The sequence below is a fragment of the Dasypus novemcinctus genome, chromosome 15 (assembly GCF_030445035.2).
Source record: "Dasypus novemcinctus isolate mDasNov1 chromosome 15, mDasNov1.1.hap2, whole genome shotgun sequence".
In the NCBI taxonomy this organism is placed as follows: Eukaryota; Metazoa; Chordata; class Mammalia; order Cingulata; family Dasypodidae; genus Dasypus; species Dasypus novemcinctus.
In genome coordinates, this window is record NC_080687.1 from 93,633,300 (window position 1) to 93,649,927 (window position 16,628).

Consider the following 16,628-nt stretch of genomic DNA (forward strand, 5'->3'; position numbering starts at 1 on the left):
TGCCTTGTATGGGAGAGACCAAATCAGTAATATAATTGAAGTGCTGTGAAACCTATAAAAAACCTATTCCTTTTCAGTTTTTGTCTGACCCTCCTCTTCTGGGAGATTATATTAACTTTCTCAACGTTTTTATTTTATTTTATTTTTAAGAATATAATGAAAATCTAATTACTTGAGGATTATGGTTAACTGAAGTTGAATAGACTATTTAAGAGTATATTTAATTTCAAAAGCTTCCAACAAAAGTAAAAGTCCTGGAGGAACTTTATGTTTTGTCATTTTGATTAGAAAGGACTTTATTCCCAGCAAATACCGTTTCTCTTTGGTTGAAAGTTTCAGTATTTATGTAATCATCAACTCACAACGGTGCATTGTTTCATTCTTGATGGGATGCCTGGAATAACACTCGAACACCAATGGGAGCAAGGCTGAGCCTGTTGTCTGAGTTTTGCTTCTCAGTATGACTCCTTCCATTTACATAAAGTCCACTCCCTTCCTCTGATCTCAAAACTGTATGGTAAGGTTTGGATCCCAGCATGGTCCAAAGGACACACCTTTCACCACGACAGTGAGAAGTGAACGTGTGAGGGAGGGGAAGGAGCCCAGCATCCTCTGTGGTCTCCTTTCTCTAAGTCAGGAATCACAGTGGGATAATTGGCCCCCCAGGTGGCAGGGGCTAAGATGAGGTGAAGGAGGCTACTGTGATGGACAGCAGACGCAAAGCTGTAATCAGAAGGGTCTGTGGTGTTGGCGCATTGATCATGGGTACCTACAAGTGAGATAGATGGGTAGTCTACTCAGTTCTAACTTGATTTGCATAAATAGAAAAGGTCAAGCGACAGAAGTACAACTGAGTCACAAAACCAGGGAATTTGGCTCCTCAGTCACTTCCCAGGCTTGACCCAGTTTCCAGACCCAGAAACCCTTGGGAAAGGACCTTCCTACACAGCCTTTAACTCGGGCACCTGTGTAATGGAGAAAAGGAAATGATCAGATTTTTGGGAGATTATTAGACCCTGGCTCTGAACTGTACGAATTCCTGGAGACCCAAATCATCACTGTGACCTAGCAGCCAGAGTAAGGTCTTAAGAGGTCAGATGATCAGTGGTGTTTAGCTCAGGACCATTCACAGAGAATCGAGTGGGTCCCAAAACCCATCCTGTGGTTATTTCCCCAGTTCTGGAATGCGTCTTTGGAATATATACTCAGTGCTGGTACAGTCACCACATTGGTCAAGACCCTTAGATCCCTTGGGAGTTAGAACATGGGAACTCACTTTCTTTGGGTTCTCCAAATTTCCCAATGCTGCAGCAACCACCAGATCACTTAACCACTAATAACTAGTCTTCATCTAGTTCCCTTGGGACAGAGACTGTATTTGAACAGGTTGGTGAGATGCAGCCATCAGCCAGCCAACAGTACTGAAAGACAAGGGATTCATTACAAGTCAAAAGCGTATGATTTGTGATGCACTGAAGCACCCTTTCATCTGCAGAGCCTCAAGATGCTGCCTCCCACACCCCAGAGAACCTGAAGACTCCTGTCCCCACCTGGCACCACCGCAGGAAGTGCCCTTAGCCTCTTCTGCTAGGGCCTGGCCCCACACACTCCCCCTTCCCCTTCCCCCGGGGTGTCAGGAGGCCTGTCCCAGCAGAGCCCCAAGCTCAGGCCGTGCTGTTCCTGCCAGGCAGCCTTCCAGTCTCCCCAGAACTGGGTTCTTGCCGTGTTCCCCTGCCCACACCTCGCTCAGAAGTTCACTGAGGGAATAAAGTTGCGTCTCTCTTCCCCTCCACACTGAAGTTCTTAGAACAGGGACGATGTCCTAATTAAATTTCTTTTTTTCAGTTGTAATTTGTTGAGTTCTGGGCACTGCTTGCTCTTTGTACACATGATCTCAGTCCTTCGCAGCGTTTATTAGGTCCAAATGGGTATTAAGCACATGTGATTGGCACTGCGTTGAGTGAGGGGACAGTTCAGTTGAGAAATGGTTTAGGTGCTTTGAGGTGGCGCAGAGAAAACTGCCAGGTCAGGGGAGTTGATTTGGAGTGCTGAACACGGGCGTGGCGTGGTCATGCTCTTGTTGGAGATGTGTGGTGTGTTTTGTCCTGGTGTGAGTCCCGAGGCTGTCCCCTTCACTGAGACATCCAATCCTGTAGGGGTAGTAGTTTCTGGTATTCTGGGAAATTTTAAGTTCCAGGAAGATGTTTCAATTTTGTGACCATTTTTTAAAGCATCCATAGTATATGAGAAAATTATTATCTGTCCTTTAAGGTGTGGATATTTAAAGATGATCACTATGGATGGGCTATTTTCTTCCATCTCAGAGCCAAAACGCTCTTCAGGCAAATAGAAAATGATTGGGTATGTAATGAAATCTCAGCTAAACAACCTTTAGGGAACCATTACCATGCAGGTGCAATGACTGAAAATATTTTCATTTTAGGTGATTTTTACATATAAACATTGAAGAATTAGCTACACACTGCCATGCTTTTCTAAACAGTACATTTTAAACACCATTTAACTCTCAAATACATATTACCTTTTGCTGGATGGCTCAGGGTTGTCATTACTTTTGTGTCCAAATCTATTTTGCTGTCATGGGACCTATTAATAGACCTCTAAAATTAAAATTTAAAAAAGATACTTAAAACGTTTAAATTTTTAAAAGTGTGTGTGCTTTTTTACAGTTGCTTCCCTTTTCCATTTATTTGTTGCTTCTAAAACCTGTGGGCTGGAACATTTAATCATGTTTGTAAGAACTGTAAGGTAAGAGCACAGGTCTCTGAGTGAGTTATTTTGGAGGTCCTTTAAGTAAAATGTGTGCTTGCTTTCTCCACATCTAGGCCGGTTTTATAAAATGATAATTCCTAATTTTGGGTAGTGTTTAGAAAGGAGAAGTGCAATAAAGAAATTAATTTTGGCTGTCAACATCTCAAGAATTGCACTTTGTTCAATAAAAGGTCACCTCTACTAATTCCCTCTTTGTTACTCAGATTCATGGGTATCAATTGGTAATGAAATGACTGGACCAAGAATCTAATCTGATGTTATTTGCTGCTTTGGTAGTTACACAAATTAATGTCAGTCTTACTTCCTCCTCCATTAGTAGAAAGGAAGCCTCCAAACTGACCAAGATCTTTCACTCATTTACAGACTTTTTTCTGTTCTTTCCTCTGAGATGGACTGTTATCCCAGGCATTTGCATGGAGTGTTCTTCATGTATCAGTTAGATTTTAAGCCAACCGGCCTCATTTCTTGATGGTGTCTTGCAGAACTCAGGAACAGACAACGTAATGATAGATACCACTCACAGAGCCCTTCACTGCACCAGGTGCGGTTTAGATGTATCATCTCGTTTAATTCATGCAGTAATTCAAAGTGACCTAGTACCATTATTGTTATACCCATTTTACAGGCAAAGAAAGGAAGGCACAGAGAAGGCTGAGCTCAGATGAAGGCTTTCCACTCAAGCTGCCTGACCTAAGGACCTGCTTCCTACACATTCATTCAGTTCATCCAGATATTTATTGAGTTCTTACTGTATACCAGTGAACAGTACAAAGATCCCAGCCTTCGTGGAATTTAGGGTGGGGGGAGAGAAAATGAACAAGTGTAATCATGAATAAATTCTGTGCCATGTTACAAAGTTATCTAAGTGCTAAGAAAAAGAAAACAGAGTTAAGGGGGAATCCTGTTGAAATTTTAAGGAGGTGGTCAGTATTGAAGAATTGTTTATCGCATTGATTGATTGCTGTGATTGCCCCCCACCCCCCAGTCTCTTCTGCAGCCTGAGCACTTGGTTGACACTCAAGACTTAGGAATTTGGTGATTATTTCCACCCAAGTTGGGATGAGTCAGCCTGTGAGGTTGCCTGGAGCAGCCCCCCCTTACACAAGTACAGGTGCAGGGGTCCCGGGAGCGCCTGGAATCAGGCTGCATGTGCTCCGAGAGCAGAGGAGGGTGAGGGGCAGGCAGACACGAGGGCGTGATGGAGAAGTGGAGGACGTTCAGGATGGACAGCAGGGTGAGCTGAGTTCTTCTAGAGGTCGCCTTTCCTGGGTGAGAAGGATGTGGCTTGCCCAGAGAGCCCAGCAGGCGCCTTGGGCGTGGGAGAAATGGCGAACTCCAGGCACCTGCTTGTTGGCCATAAACTCAGATACCCTGGGCTGTAGAGGGCCACGGGGCGGGCACCCTGCCAACCAGCTGGACAGCCCTTGTTACAACGAGCCCCCGGTGGGGGTCCCGAACCACCCCTTCACCCGAGGGCTGTGTCTGAGCCAGGCAGGGGTCCCAGGAGGGACCAAGCAAGAAGATGGGGACGACCAGGGACAGGGCATGCCTCCCCTGAATTAGGAAAATAGCAGGTCCTGTGCAGTTGGTGGTGGGCCAGGGGTTTCGTTTTACAGGTGAGGGATACATCTTTCACCCAAATTATGAAATCACCCTGATTAGTGCTGGTATTCTAAAGTTAAATTCCCACGATAACGTGTATCTTTCAGCCCATATATATAGTTTGGGCTTGCTGGCTCTGGGCATTATTTTGACTTCCAAAATTGGGTTTTTCTCTTATCACAAAGCAAGAGGTTGCAGACGAGGTCCCAGCTGTCCTGGAGGGTCAGCGCTCCAACTTGGTGGTTCGGGCTGCGGATCACGCAGGATGTTTTTGCTGGAGAGCTGGCCTCATCCGGCTCCTCGGGAGGCACTGCTCGCCTTTTTTATACAAAAACAACGTCGTGCCTCAGATGGCAGGGAGGCATGCAAGATGCCATTGGCTGTTTTTCTGCCCTACCCTGCTTATTTTTAATTCATTTGGCTACTTTATTTTAGGGCTTTGCAAAGCTTGTGTTGGCAGTAGCCAGGCTTATTGTTTTATTTCTGGCTGGCCTGACTTTCGCGTCACTGCAGCAATTAAGAGAGGGCTGCGGGGCGGCGGTTCTGGGGTCCTGCTGGCCGCCCGCTGTGTCTGCGCTCGGCTGTACCAGCCCCCACTGCAGCTCCAGGGCGGCTGTCCAGCCAGTAAGGGCGGGACCCGGGCTGGGGCAGGCAAAGGCGCTGATGATGCCTGCTTTTCTTGAGAAAATGTCAGTCTGTACTAAGGTACAGAGCTGTGGGGTCTTTAGTGCCCACCTGGCCAGACCCCTGAAATGGGTCTGTTTTGTTTTGCTTTTTTCTTACTATAAGGACTTACCCTAGTAAAAACTCATCTCTGTGTGGCGTCTGGCGAGGCAGAATTGATAATGGTTCAGAGAAGGACTTTGGGGTCCCACTGATTTGGGTCACTTCTTGGCTCTGCCACTTTCTTGGCTCTGTGTCCCCAGGCAAGTTACCTACCCTCTCTGGGTCTGATGTTTGCACCTAACAGGGAATAATAGCAGCATTTGCCTCACTTGGTTGTGGTGAGGATCAAATAAGGGGAAAAAATCCCTAATATTCAATGATCATGGCCCATGGAGAAGATGCACAGCTGCATCACAGGTGAGATTTTTGATTGTATCAAAGACTAGTTGATACAGAGTTTTCATTCATGCAAAGATATTGGGAAACTCCAGCATCATTCATTGTTTAACTCACAACCAGAGCAGGTTTAATGATTTTTCTATTTCAAACAAATATATTAAAGGTGAGCAAGGTAGTATTCAATCTACTCAGAGCAAAGGAAAGTCAGAAGTAGTACATTTTATTGTGAAAGATTGTCATAGAATAAGTTTCCTGGAAGATGTGTTATAAGAGGACAATTGTATATAATTGTATATAATTGAAGAAGACAAAGATGTTGTCTGATTGTTTGGGTGGTTGCTTTATGAGATAATATATAGTCTAAAATAAAATGCCACTGGGAAATTAACCTGAAAAAAAAAAAAAAAGACTAGTTGAAGATCTGCATGTAAGAATCTCATTTAGCAATGGTTAACTGTGGATTGAGTGAGCTTTTCCTTCCCAAATCACGATCTGGGGTAAAGTACTAGCTCTGTCCAAACCGGACGCCCTCCGGGGCACCACCACCTGTCCCTAGGAGAGCACTGCCGGTAGGTTAGGCTTGGTTTACCTAGGAAAGAGGGAGCGAAGTTGGGTATTCTATTCACTTACACTTTCCCTAGACTTGTGGTTCTTTTGAGGGCACATTAGAATCACCCAGACAGCTAAAGAAACCTTGTGTCTAAGTCACACCCTAAAATTTCTGGCCATGAAGTAGAGTGGGCGTAGCTCAGTGGTTGAGCACCTGCTTTGCACATAGGAGGTCCCGGGTTCAATCCCTCATACCTCCTAAAAAAAATTCTGCCCATGAACTCTGAGCACCAGGATTTTTAAAAAGCTTTCCAAATGATTCCAGTGTGCCAACTTAGGAAAATAGCTCATATTCCGATTAACTGATCCCTCTATATATGATCATAGAATTAAAGCAGTCCACAACAACGATAACAAATAAAACAAATTCATTCTGTCAGCCCTGACCTGTCTTTTCAGAGCACCTGACCCAGTTGCTCCAGCCTGGTTTGGTTGTTGTTCAGAATAAAGATATAGCTATCTTCTTCACGCACGCCTCTTATCTGTGAGTGCTTGCTTATTTTTCCAGTCTTTCCTGAGTTGGAGAAACTTCATTTCTCCCTCGCACTGTCTGCAGTCGTTAACAGAAAGCCATGTCCGGGTTTTGCCTGCTGGCCGCAGGATCTGCCCTTTCCAAGGCGTTAGGGAGCTTCTTTCTCAGGCGCTCTCATTACAGTGACGACCTGGATTTCTTGTTATTTTTTTCTTTTTCTTTTTAAATAGGGACTAGATCTTGTTGTATTTCTTTGCTTTCATGTAAAAGGAAAAATTATTGAACAAATTTGTATGTCACGTTTTTCACTGTTGGTCATTATTGATCATCCACTCAGGATGATCAAAGTAAAAACCTTTTTTTTTTTTTAAGTTTTTTTTTTTCATTTATTTCTCCCCCACTCATTGTTTGTGCTTGCTCTCCACTAGTCTTTTTAGGAGGCACTGGGAACCGAACCTAGGGCCTCCCACGTGGGAGGGAGGTGCCTAATTACTTGAGCCACCGCTGCTCCCAAAAATCATTTACTCCAAGGTTGTTTGTAAATCTTTGGAAATGAGTAGAAAGAATGAAAGCACATCATGGTGTTTATAACTAGCAAAGCTGTTATATGGGTATGTGGTTGAGAGGAAAAAATCTAAGCCTTAGACTCTAAGGGTGTATATTACTAGAAGGAAAGCTAAAAATTGTAACTTGGGGCTGTATAACATAGTGAAACCTCATATAAAATATGAATATGGGTGATATTGCATATATGAGACTTTTTACAAGCTATAAAAACAAAATAGAGAGATGGAAACAATAGCAGCTAGGTACAGTAGGGGAAACAGAGAGACTGAGGGGTGTCAGTGGTTTTTTTTGGTCTGTTTTTTGTTTTTTTATTAATATTGGTATAATGAAAACATGCTAATAATTATTGAAGTGATGAATGTACAACTATGTGGTTATACCAAATACCCTTGATTGTACACTTTGGATGGATTTATGCTTCACTAATATGTATCAATAAAGTTGATTTGTTGGAAATTTAAAAAATACACTTTTAATCCAAACCAGAGCCCCCCCTTTCCTTAAGAATCTCCTTCCCACAGTGGATCCTGTGTGTCCAAAGATACAAGATGATTTTCACATTAGCCTCAGTAAAACATAGGAGAGCAAAAACTGGCCCATCTTTTGCACCCCTTTCTCTCTTCAGTAAGAGTTAAGAATTCATTACTCAGAGGCAGTAGGAAAAGTCAATTATGTGTTTGAAAACCCATTCAGCAGCACTCGTGCTTGTGTAATTAGCAGGACCCGGCGTTTCTACTCACCAAGCTTCCTGGAACCTCTTCCAGACTTACGCCAATCCACTGACCTTGTTTTTTTAGTATTTTCCTGTTTGTACATGATGTTTATAACTTTCTCATCCTCTGGGTTCACACCACAGCCCATGTTTACTTTGTTTTGGTTGAATTTTAGACAAATAAAAATGCAGTGACACTACAGTGGTCACAGCATTATTCTGTGGAGACAGGTGGTTTTGTGTGATCTCAGTCAGGCTGTAGCCTTAGACACACTTCTCAGGTTGAAGTCAAAGTACTTACCTGTGCAGCTTTGGGCAAGGCACATAGGCTTTCTGAGCTTTGGTTTCCTCATCCTGAAGTTGACATAATACTGCTTCACGATTTTCATTGGATGATCCAATGACCAACAGTGAAAAACGTGACATATAAATTTGTTCAGATACAGAACTGCAGGGACGGGATCTGGCACCTCGGAAATACCCAGTGGATGGCAGATGTCGCCATCAATAATGTATCTGACTAGATTTCATCTTCCACTCAATCCCCAGCTCTTTATTTGTACCTTTTTAAAAAATTTTAAGCACAGTTGACTTATAGTTAATTCTGGGTTTGCCTCATCTTACCTTTCAAATCGTAAACTCCTCGAATGTAAGTCTGTGTTTTTTGTTTCTTTGGACAACATGTACTTACTATATGGTGATGGTTACAGATGATCAGTGTATGGGTAATTAACCTAAACAAATAAGAAAGGAAACCCTTGGTCTTTCTGGGTTATTTTTCAGAGTTGTTTTCATTTGAACATTGCTGATTTTAGGATACTGTTGTTTGCAGGCATGGTAGAATCTAGCTATGTGTAGATTTTATAATTCAGTTTTTTCTCAATTAATGTAGAGACTGTAATATAAACCCAGGGTTACAGGAGGGCACATTTCCTAGGTAAAGTCTCACCAAGTCGGTGAGCATGGAAGTCTGTTCATCTGGCTAGCAATAGAGGCTTGGGCAAGGCAAGGAACATTGCTGATGCCGATTAGCTTGATTGATCAGGTATAGCTTGACTCCTTTCCAAACAGATTCCTGAAAAAGCACATATAGAATAGCACAGTGTGTAGTCAGATTGCCAGAGAGGAAATATGAGGAAGGAAAAATGCTTAACTTCCCCATCAAGTCTGGAGATTGTGGAGGAGAATGTAAGAAGGGAAGAGAGCAAATAAAATCTATTTGTAAGTATCAGTGAAAATACCAGGCTCACAATAGTAATTAGAACATTTCTCTAGCATGTAATAGAAATGTAAGTTGTTAATGATGATGTTATTAGAAAGTTTGGCCCTTAATTAGTATTAGCTTTTTAGTAGTTGTTTTTTGTTGTTGTTGTTGATTTTTTAAAATTATTTACTTATTTATTTATGTACCTACCCCCCCTTCCCATTGTCTGCTCTCCGTGCCCATTCGCTTTGTGTTCCTCTGTGTCTGCTTGTATTCTCATTAGGCAGCTCTGGGAACTGATCCTGGGACCTTCCAGAGTGGGAGAGAGGCGATCAGCTCCCTGATCTGCTGCGTCTCTTATTCTCTCTCCTCTGTGTCTCTTTTTGTTGCGTCATCTTGCTGCGCCAGCTTTCTGCGTGGGCCAGCACTCTTGTGGGGGGCAGCACTTCTGTTTGGGGCAGTACTCTGCATGGGCCAGCTCGCCTTCACCAGGAGGCCCCGGGCATTGAACCCTGGACCTCCTATATGGTAGATGGGAGCCCAATTGCTTGAGCCACATCCACTTCCAATTTGTTTTTAGAAATATTGAATAACTACAAACCTTATAAGAGATAGTGGCACTACAGATGCAAGGAAAAGAAGGTCCTTGTGCTTTCTGTTTTGTTGTGGCAGCCAAGATTGAATGGGGGAATCAGGGCATCCGGAAAACATGGGGAAGGAGAAATAATCTTTGCAGCGCAGAAATAAACTTAAAAACAGGGGAAAAAAATACTGAGTCATCAAAAATGATAGCACTCCAACCTAAGAGGCAAGGGACCAGTTCTGTATAAACACCAGAAAGTATTTGAGGGAAATGGACTTTGGCCCAGTGGTTAGGGCGTCTGTCTACCACATGGGAGGTCCGCGGTTCAAGCCCCGGGCCTCCTTGACCTGTGTGGAGCTGGCCCGTGCGCAGTGCTGATGTGCGCAAGGAGTGCCGTGCTACACAGGGGTGTCCCCTGCGTAGGGAGCCCCACGCGCAAGGAGTGCACCCATAAGGAGAGCCACCCAGCGCGAAAGAGGGAGCAGCCTGCCGAGGAATGGCGCCTCCCACACTTCCCGTGCCGCTGATGACAACAGAAGCGGACAAAGAAACAAGATGCAGCAAAAAGACACAGAAAAGAGACAACCGAGGGAGGGGAGGGGAATTAAATAAATAAAAATAAATCTTTAAAAAAAAAAAAAAGTATTTGAGAAAGTTACTCTATTTTCTAGGTCTCTCTTTCTTAACAGGTAAAACTGGAGTATATGTTCTAATGTTCTTTTTAGATCTAAGATTTTTATGAATAAGTCCAAAATATTCAGAACTCAAATATTTTAAGTCAAAATTATTCGGAATACAAGTATTTTTGTTTCATCATATCAGTAGTAACAAATACAACAAGTTATAAAATATAATATTGGCACATCCTTTTAAAAAAATTTGTCATTTCATTGTAGAATCGGTATATTCTATTATAAAAAGTGCTCTGTCTTCAATTTTGTGGAAAATGCCATGGTAGGAGAAAGAAATTATAAGATAAATTTAAAAGCTAATTTAAAATAGCATTAGTGACACTAAAACTAAAAAAAACATCATCATTATAGTTGTTGAAACTCTACCCGTGTATAATCTATATCTTTCCCATTTAAGTTATAGCATTTCTTAGGAAAGGTAAAGATTTGAGTATAAATTGGAATCTCAGTGGAATTTTATTAGAATTAATTCTGAAGGCAACACCACCTAAAAGTTTTCTGGGCAAATTTCCAGCATTGTAACAGCACATGAAGATCATCACCCTGTCTAGTAAAGGTTCCAGGCAGAAAGAACCCATGAGATTTCTGGATTTTTTTTTTTCTGTTTAGCTTTTGAGCATAAATGAAAGGAAGCTTGTCTCAGTAGTTCCCTTGATTTAATACGTGTGCCTTCACAGTTGGCCTGGCCTTTTCACTCTTTTCACATGAAACGAAATTCTTATGCAGAGGAAGACTAGAATTGTTAAAGGAAGGAAGGGTTCCTCGTTAAAGAAAATAATAATGTGTATGTGTCTGTATATATAGTCAATGTATGTATATATTCATTTAAACTTCCAAAGATAGAAAAGGATCTCCAGTGGGCAACCTCCGTCCCATTCCTGTCCTCCTACTCGTAGATGCCTTCCTAGAAACAGCCACTTTTACCAGTTTCTTGTGTAGCCTTCTAGAAATAATCTTTAAACATTTATGTAAAGATATGCCTTAGAAAGCACAAATATTCTATGCACTGTTTTGTAACTGACTTGCATATATATATACAGTCTATCTTGGAGATTGTTCCAGATCAGCACAGGTAGAGCTGCCTCATTTACTTAAATGGCTGCATAGTGTTAATATTCCATTATGGAATATAATGCTGAATATTCCATTACATGCCATGTAATGAATATTATACTGATTTTACTAATTTGATTTATTAATATTATTATAGTATTAATAGCATTTTAATATTCATACAACCCTGTACTGACAGATGTTTAAATTCCTTTCTGTCTTTTGCTATTTCTAACAATGCTGCATGATATGACATGGTCATAGATATGAGTATATCTGTTAGACTGAAGTGTATGTACCTTTGTAATTTTGATAGACATTGCCAAAATGTTCTTTGCTTACATAGCCACGGCCTCAGCAGTACAATATGTTTATCAAACTTTTTGATATTACCAAGGCTAATAGGTGAAAAATTCTATTCCTTGTATAATTGTAATTTGAGTGAATCCGATCACTTTTTCATATGGTCAGCCATGTGTATTTCTTTTTCTGTGAGCTATCTGTTCAGATTCCTTTTTTTTTTTTTTTTTTTGGTAGTGAGTTTTCAAGTTTATTGACTATAGAAACTCTTTATATGTATAAAAACCAGTATATTGTATTTATGAATGGTAGGGCTTCACATGCCACCCCCTCCCCCCCATTCCTTGATTGTCATTTGATGCTTATGGTGGGAGTTCTTGTTTGTTTCAGCATGCCACACGTTTTGTCTTTATTCATCAGGTTTATCAGCCTTGCTTCATGCCATTCATGGGAAAGCCTTCCCCGTTCTAACATCATGGATGCAAATTTCTCATGTGTTCTTCTAGTGCTGTTACGGCTTTATTTGTCACAATTAATCATTTGATTCATCTAAAATTTATTGAAATAAAAGGTATGTGGCAGATAGTCATCCTTTTGTTTGTTTTAGGATGGCGATCCTGTTTTCTCAAGCCATTTAATGACCTATAATCTTTTCCCAACTGATTTGAAATGCCGCATTTATTGCATCCTTGATTTCCATATGCATAGTATGTCTTTGGTCTATGTAGCAGTTTGATATTATTGATGAATTCCAAAAAGAAATATTGGATTATGTTTGTAAACTGGGATTTTCCTCTGGGCTTATTAAATTACATTGGATTCAGAGTAATCAAGTAAACCTCTTGTGCCAGTAGGGCATTGAGTCCCCGCCCCTTGGTGGGTGGGGACTCAGATAAAAGGCATGGTAAAGGACAGAGTTGGGGGTTTCTAATGTTGAGTTTTGATGTTGGAGTTTGATGCTGAAGTCTCAGGAAGTAAGCACACAGAGGAAAGAGAAATAAGCCCTGGGAAGAGAGGCACCCAGGAAGCCTGAACCCTCGCAGAGGTTAGCAACCATCTTGCTCCAACACATGGAAATAGACTTTGGGGAGGGAAGTAACTTACGCTTATGGCCTGGTATCTGTAAGCTCCTACCCCAAATAAATACCCCTTATAAAAACCAACTGATTTCTGGTATTTTGCATCATCACCCCTTTGGCTGACTAATACAGTCTGCTTCCTATCATTGCCATTTTTTCTTCTTACTTTCCATCTGCCCATATTTGGGTACCACAGGACCCTATGTGCTTTTTTCCCCCCTTCCAATTTATTTATTTATTTTTTCTCCCCTCCCCCTCCCCCACCCTGCTGTTTTTTTGCTGTCTGCGTCCATTCACTGTGTGATCTTCTGTATCTGTTTCTCTTTTTGTCTTCTCTTCTCATCTTTCTCCTCTAGGATTCACCAGGATTCGATCCTGGGGACCTCTGATTGGGAGAGAGGTTTCCCTGTCAGTTGCACCACCTCAGTTCCTGGTTTCTGCTGCGCTTCACCTTGACTTTTCCCTTTGTTTCTCTTTTGTTGTGTCATCATCTTGCTGCATGTCTCACTTGGGCGGGCACTGGCTTGCCGCACGGGCACTGGCTTGCCGCACAGGCACACTATCTCTTCTTCTTTTTCACCAGGAGGCCCCAGGGATCGAACCTGGGTCCTCCCGTGTGGTAGGCAGAGGCCCTGTCACCTGAGCGACATCCACTTCCCTTACAATGTGCTTTTAACCTCTGGGAGAGCTAGGCCCTTATAACTTTTTTTTCCTTCAGAAATAACTCTTTTTTTGGAAGGTTATTTTCAGTTGGGAGCGCATTGAATTATATAGGTATACCTTGAGAGAATTGTGACACCTTTTGATGTTGAGTCTGCCTATTTAAAACCATGGAATTCCTTTTCATTGGTTCAACTTTTCTTTTGTGTTGTTAACTAGCATTTTTAAAGGCTTCTTCATATAAACTGCATATTTCTGAAGATTTTCTAGATATTTTACCCCTTTGTTATCATGAATTAGGTCTCTCCTATTGTAACTTTTTGCTAGTTTGTGGGTGTTATGCGAGAAAGCTATTGCTTCAGTATATTACTTTTCTACCCCATGAATTTAATAATTTCTTATGTCATTTGTAATGGTTTTCCTGTTGATACATTTGTATTTTCCAGGCATACAATCTTCTGGTCTGTGAATAATGCTGATTCTATCTTCTCCTTTCCAATTTTGGTTCTTCTTTCTTTTCCTTATCTCATGTCATTGGCTGATAAAGTGGTCTGGTAACAGTAGTAGATACTCTCTTCTCCTGTCTTGAATGGTGATATTTCTAGTTGTTTATGATTTAGCAATAAAAAAAAGCATTCTCTCTCTCTCATATATATGTGTATGTGTCTGTGTGTATACAGTATATACATTTATATATTTTTTTGATGTAAATGTAAACTATGTAAGAAAATGTCTATCTAAAAGGGGAGAATTTGAGATTGTGTATGTTATTAGAATAAAATAAAATTTAAAAAAACCCAGAGGGGAGGAAGTGTAGCTCAGTGATTGAGTGCCTGCTTCACATGTATGAGGTCCTAGGTTCATCCCTGGTATCTCCTTAAAAAAAAGGCAAACAACCCATTGGACTGTACAGCACAAATGGGGAACCCTGATATAAACCATGGACGACAGTTCTAATGATTTTTAAAAATCAGTTGCAAAACATGTACCACACTATGCAAGGGGATAATAATAGAGGAGGTATATGGGAACTTTGTATTTTCTGCATGATTTTTCTATAAATCTATAACTTCTCTGATAATAGTAATAATAATAAAGAATGAACATAAATGTAAAGCTGATTTATAGCTATGGTTTTTGTAACACTTGGTAAAGTTGCAAGAAATCATTGAATTGTCCTTGAAATAGATATATTTTATGATTTATAGAGTATGTCTCAATAAAGTTTTGGGTTTTTTTTTGAAGAATAAATGTAGTACTTTATCAAGTACCTTTAAGTATCCATGGAGATAGACATTCTGTTTCACTTTGGATCCATTTATATATGGGGCCTTGTTTTAATAATGTAAGAAAGATCCTTATATTCCTAGAATAAACCCCAGTTGACAGTATTTAATCTTTCTGTGTTGTGCCCAATTCTATTTGCTAATATTCTTTTTTTTGCCAATATTCTTTTAATAATCTCTCTATTTAGTACTTTCTCTTTTGCATACCTTCTTTATTAGGTAATGGTATTGATAGTACACCCTACTTTTTAAATAAGAATTTGGAAATTTGCCTCCTCTTTTTATGTTTTAGATTATATTATATATCAGAATTATCCATTAAAAGTCTATTAGGATTAATCTCTGTAGCCATCTAGGCTTGGTTTTATTTGTTTTTAATTTATTGGAGAAACAGGGAGAGAGTAGCTCTTTAACAATTTCTCTTTCATCTACGGTATGGACTTGCTGAAGTTTTTCTTTGTTTTTTGTTTATTTGGTTTTGGTCAGGGAATGGTTCCTTAAGTATTATATATTTTGAGTCATTTTCAAAAGTGGTAGCTCATTTCTTAAATTCAGTGTTTTGTGATATTTGGCAAGGCAGGTGTACCATTCCCAGATTTAGATGTTAAGGATTACTCCGTAAATTAATTGTGGGGTGGTGATACTGGAAGCCATCCTCAATGTTGACCTTGAGTAAAGCACCATTGAAAACACTACCCTTGACTTTGCTGTGCGTGTCCTAGTTTTGTCTTTAAAGGACTAGAGGTGGGTCAGGCACAAAGACAATTTATTTCAGTCTCGCACATTATTGAGATGTAGCAATTCGTAGTGAATAAAATAATATTGGTTTAGGGTCCACTATGTGTTTATTTGAGGAGGATACAAAATGCAAAAGAATTTATATCCTGGTTGGAGAGACAATATATGTTATGAATGCAAAACGGGAGAAAGAGTTTGCAATCATTTTCAGGTAGGGTAAAATGTAAAAATGGTTTCAGTTCCTCTTGTACTGGTCTGGATTTACAAATTAACATAGAGAGTGAAAACTGAGCAGGAGTTTTGTTTTTCCATATTGCAAGAATCTTTGGAGGGGAGCAGATGTAGCTCAAGTGGTTGAGTAAAGTGCCTTTTTCCCATGTATGAGGTCTGGAGTTCAATCTCCAGTACCTCCTAAAAACAAATGAACAAATGAAAAAACTAACTCTCATTGGGGAGTGGATGTAGCTCAGTGGTTGAGCGCCTGCTTCCCATGTACAGGGTCCCAGGTTCAGTCTCCGGTACTTCCTTAAAAAAAAAGAACCCTCAGATGTGGCTAATATGCTAGGAAATGAAAGTCAGAATACTGTACCAACAGAAGACCCAAAACTGATAATATTGCTCTAAATTTAGATTATAATGTTTATTTTAAAAACATCCCAAGAAAAAAAGTATTGTTGGTTGAGAAGTGTATACTGACACATCAAAGATGTAGTAACAAAATGTTTTCTCTTTTTCTTGTAGATTTATCTAAAAACAGACTGGTTGAAGTTCCAATGGAATTGTGCCATTTTGTATCACTGGAAATTCTTAATCTGTATCATAATTGTATCAGAGTCATTCCTGAGGCCATCGTTAATCTGCAGATGCTGACGTACTTAAACCTGAGGTAGGTGAACCAGAAAAGCTGTATTCGTATTTGACGAGAAGAAAATGCAAAATAACGATGTTTTCATTTCTATCAGTTTTCTTTTTCTCTTTGCAATTCCTGGTACCCTTTGAAATAAAGCACATAAAGATCATTTAAGAAATAACTTTTGTGATATCTCAACAGTAGCATAATATCATTCTTGGTGCTAGACTGCCCCAAATGTCAATATGACGAGGTGTTTGGAATTTTTTTCCCCCTATCTGGTTGGGTCACCGTCTCTTTGGTGCGCTGCTTCGCCATGCAGGGGCCTGTGCCTCTCTGCGCCACGCAGGTCTGGGATGCCTC

General features: G+C 40.6%; 1 protein-coding gene across 4 annotated transcripts in view; it reads left to right on the forward strand.

Moving 5' to 3' along the window:
- The window catches only part of LRCH1 (leucine rich repeats and calponin homology domain containing 1), a 212,148-nt gene that overhangs the window by 94,347 nt on the left and 101,173 nt on the right, over nucleotides 1-16,628 (forward strand). For all 4 annotated transcript variants that reach the window (XM_058276670.2, XM_058276672.2, XM_058276671.2 and 1 more), the window contains exon 2: nucleotides 16,157-16,301. In XM_058276670.2, coding sequence (XP_058132653.1) covers nucleotides 16,157-16,301 — 145 coding nt within the window. The remainder of the gene's footprint in view (nucleotides 1-16,156; nucleotides 16,302-16,628) is intronic.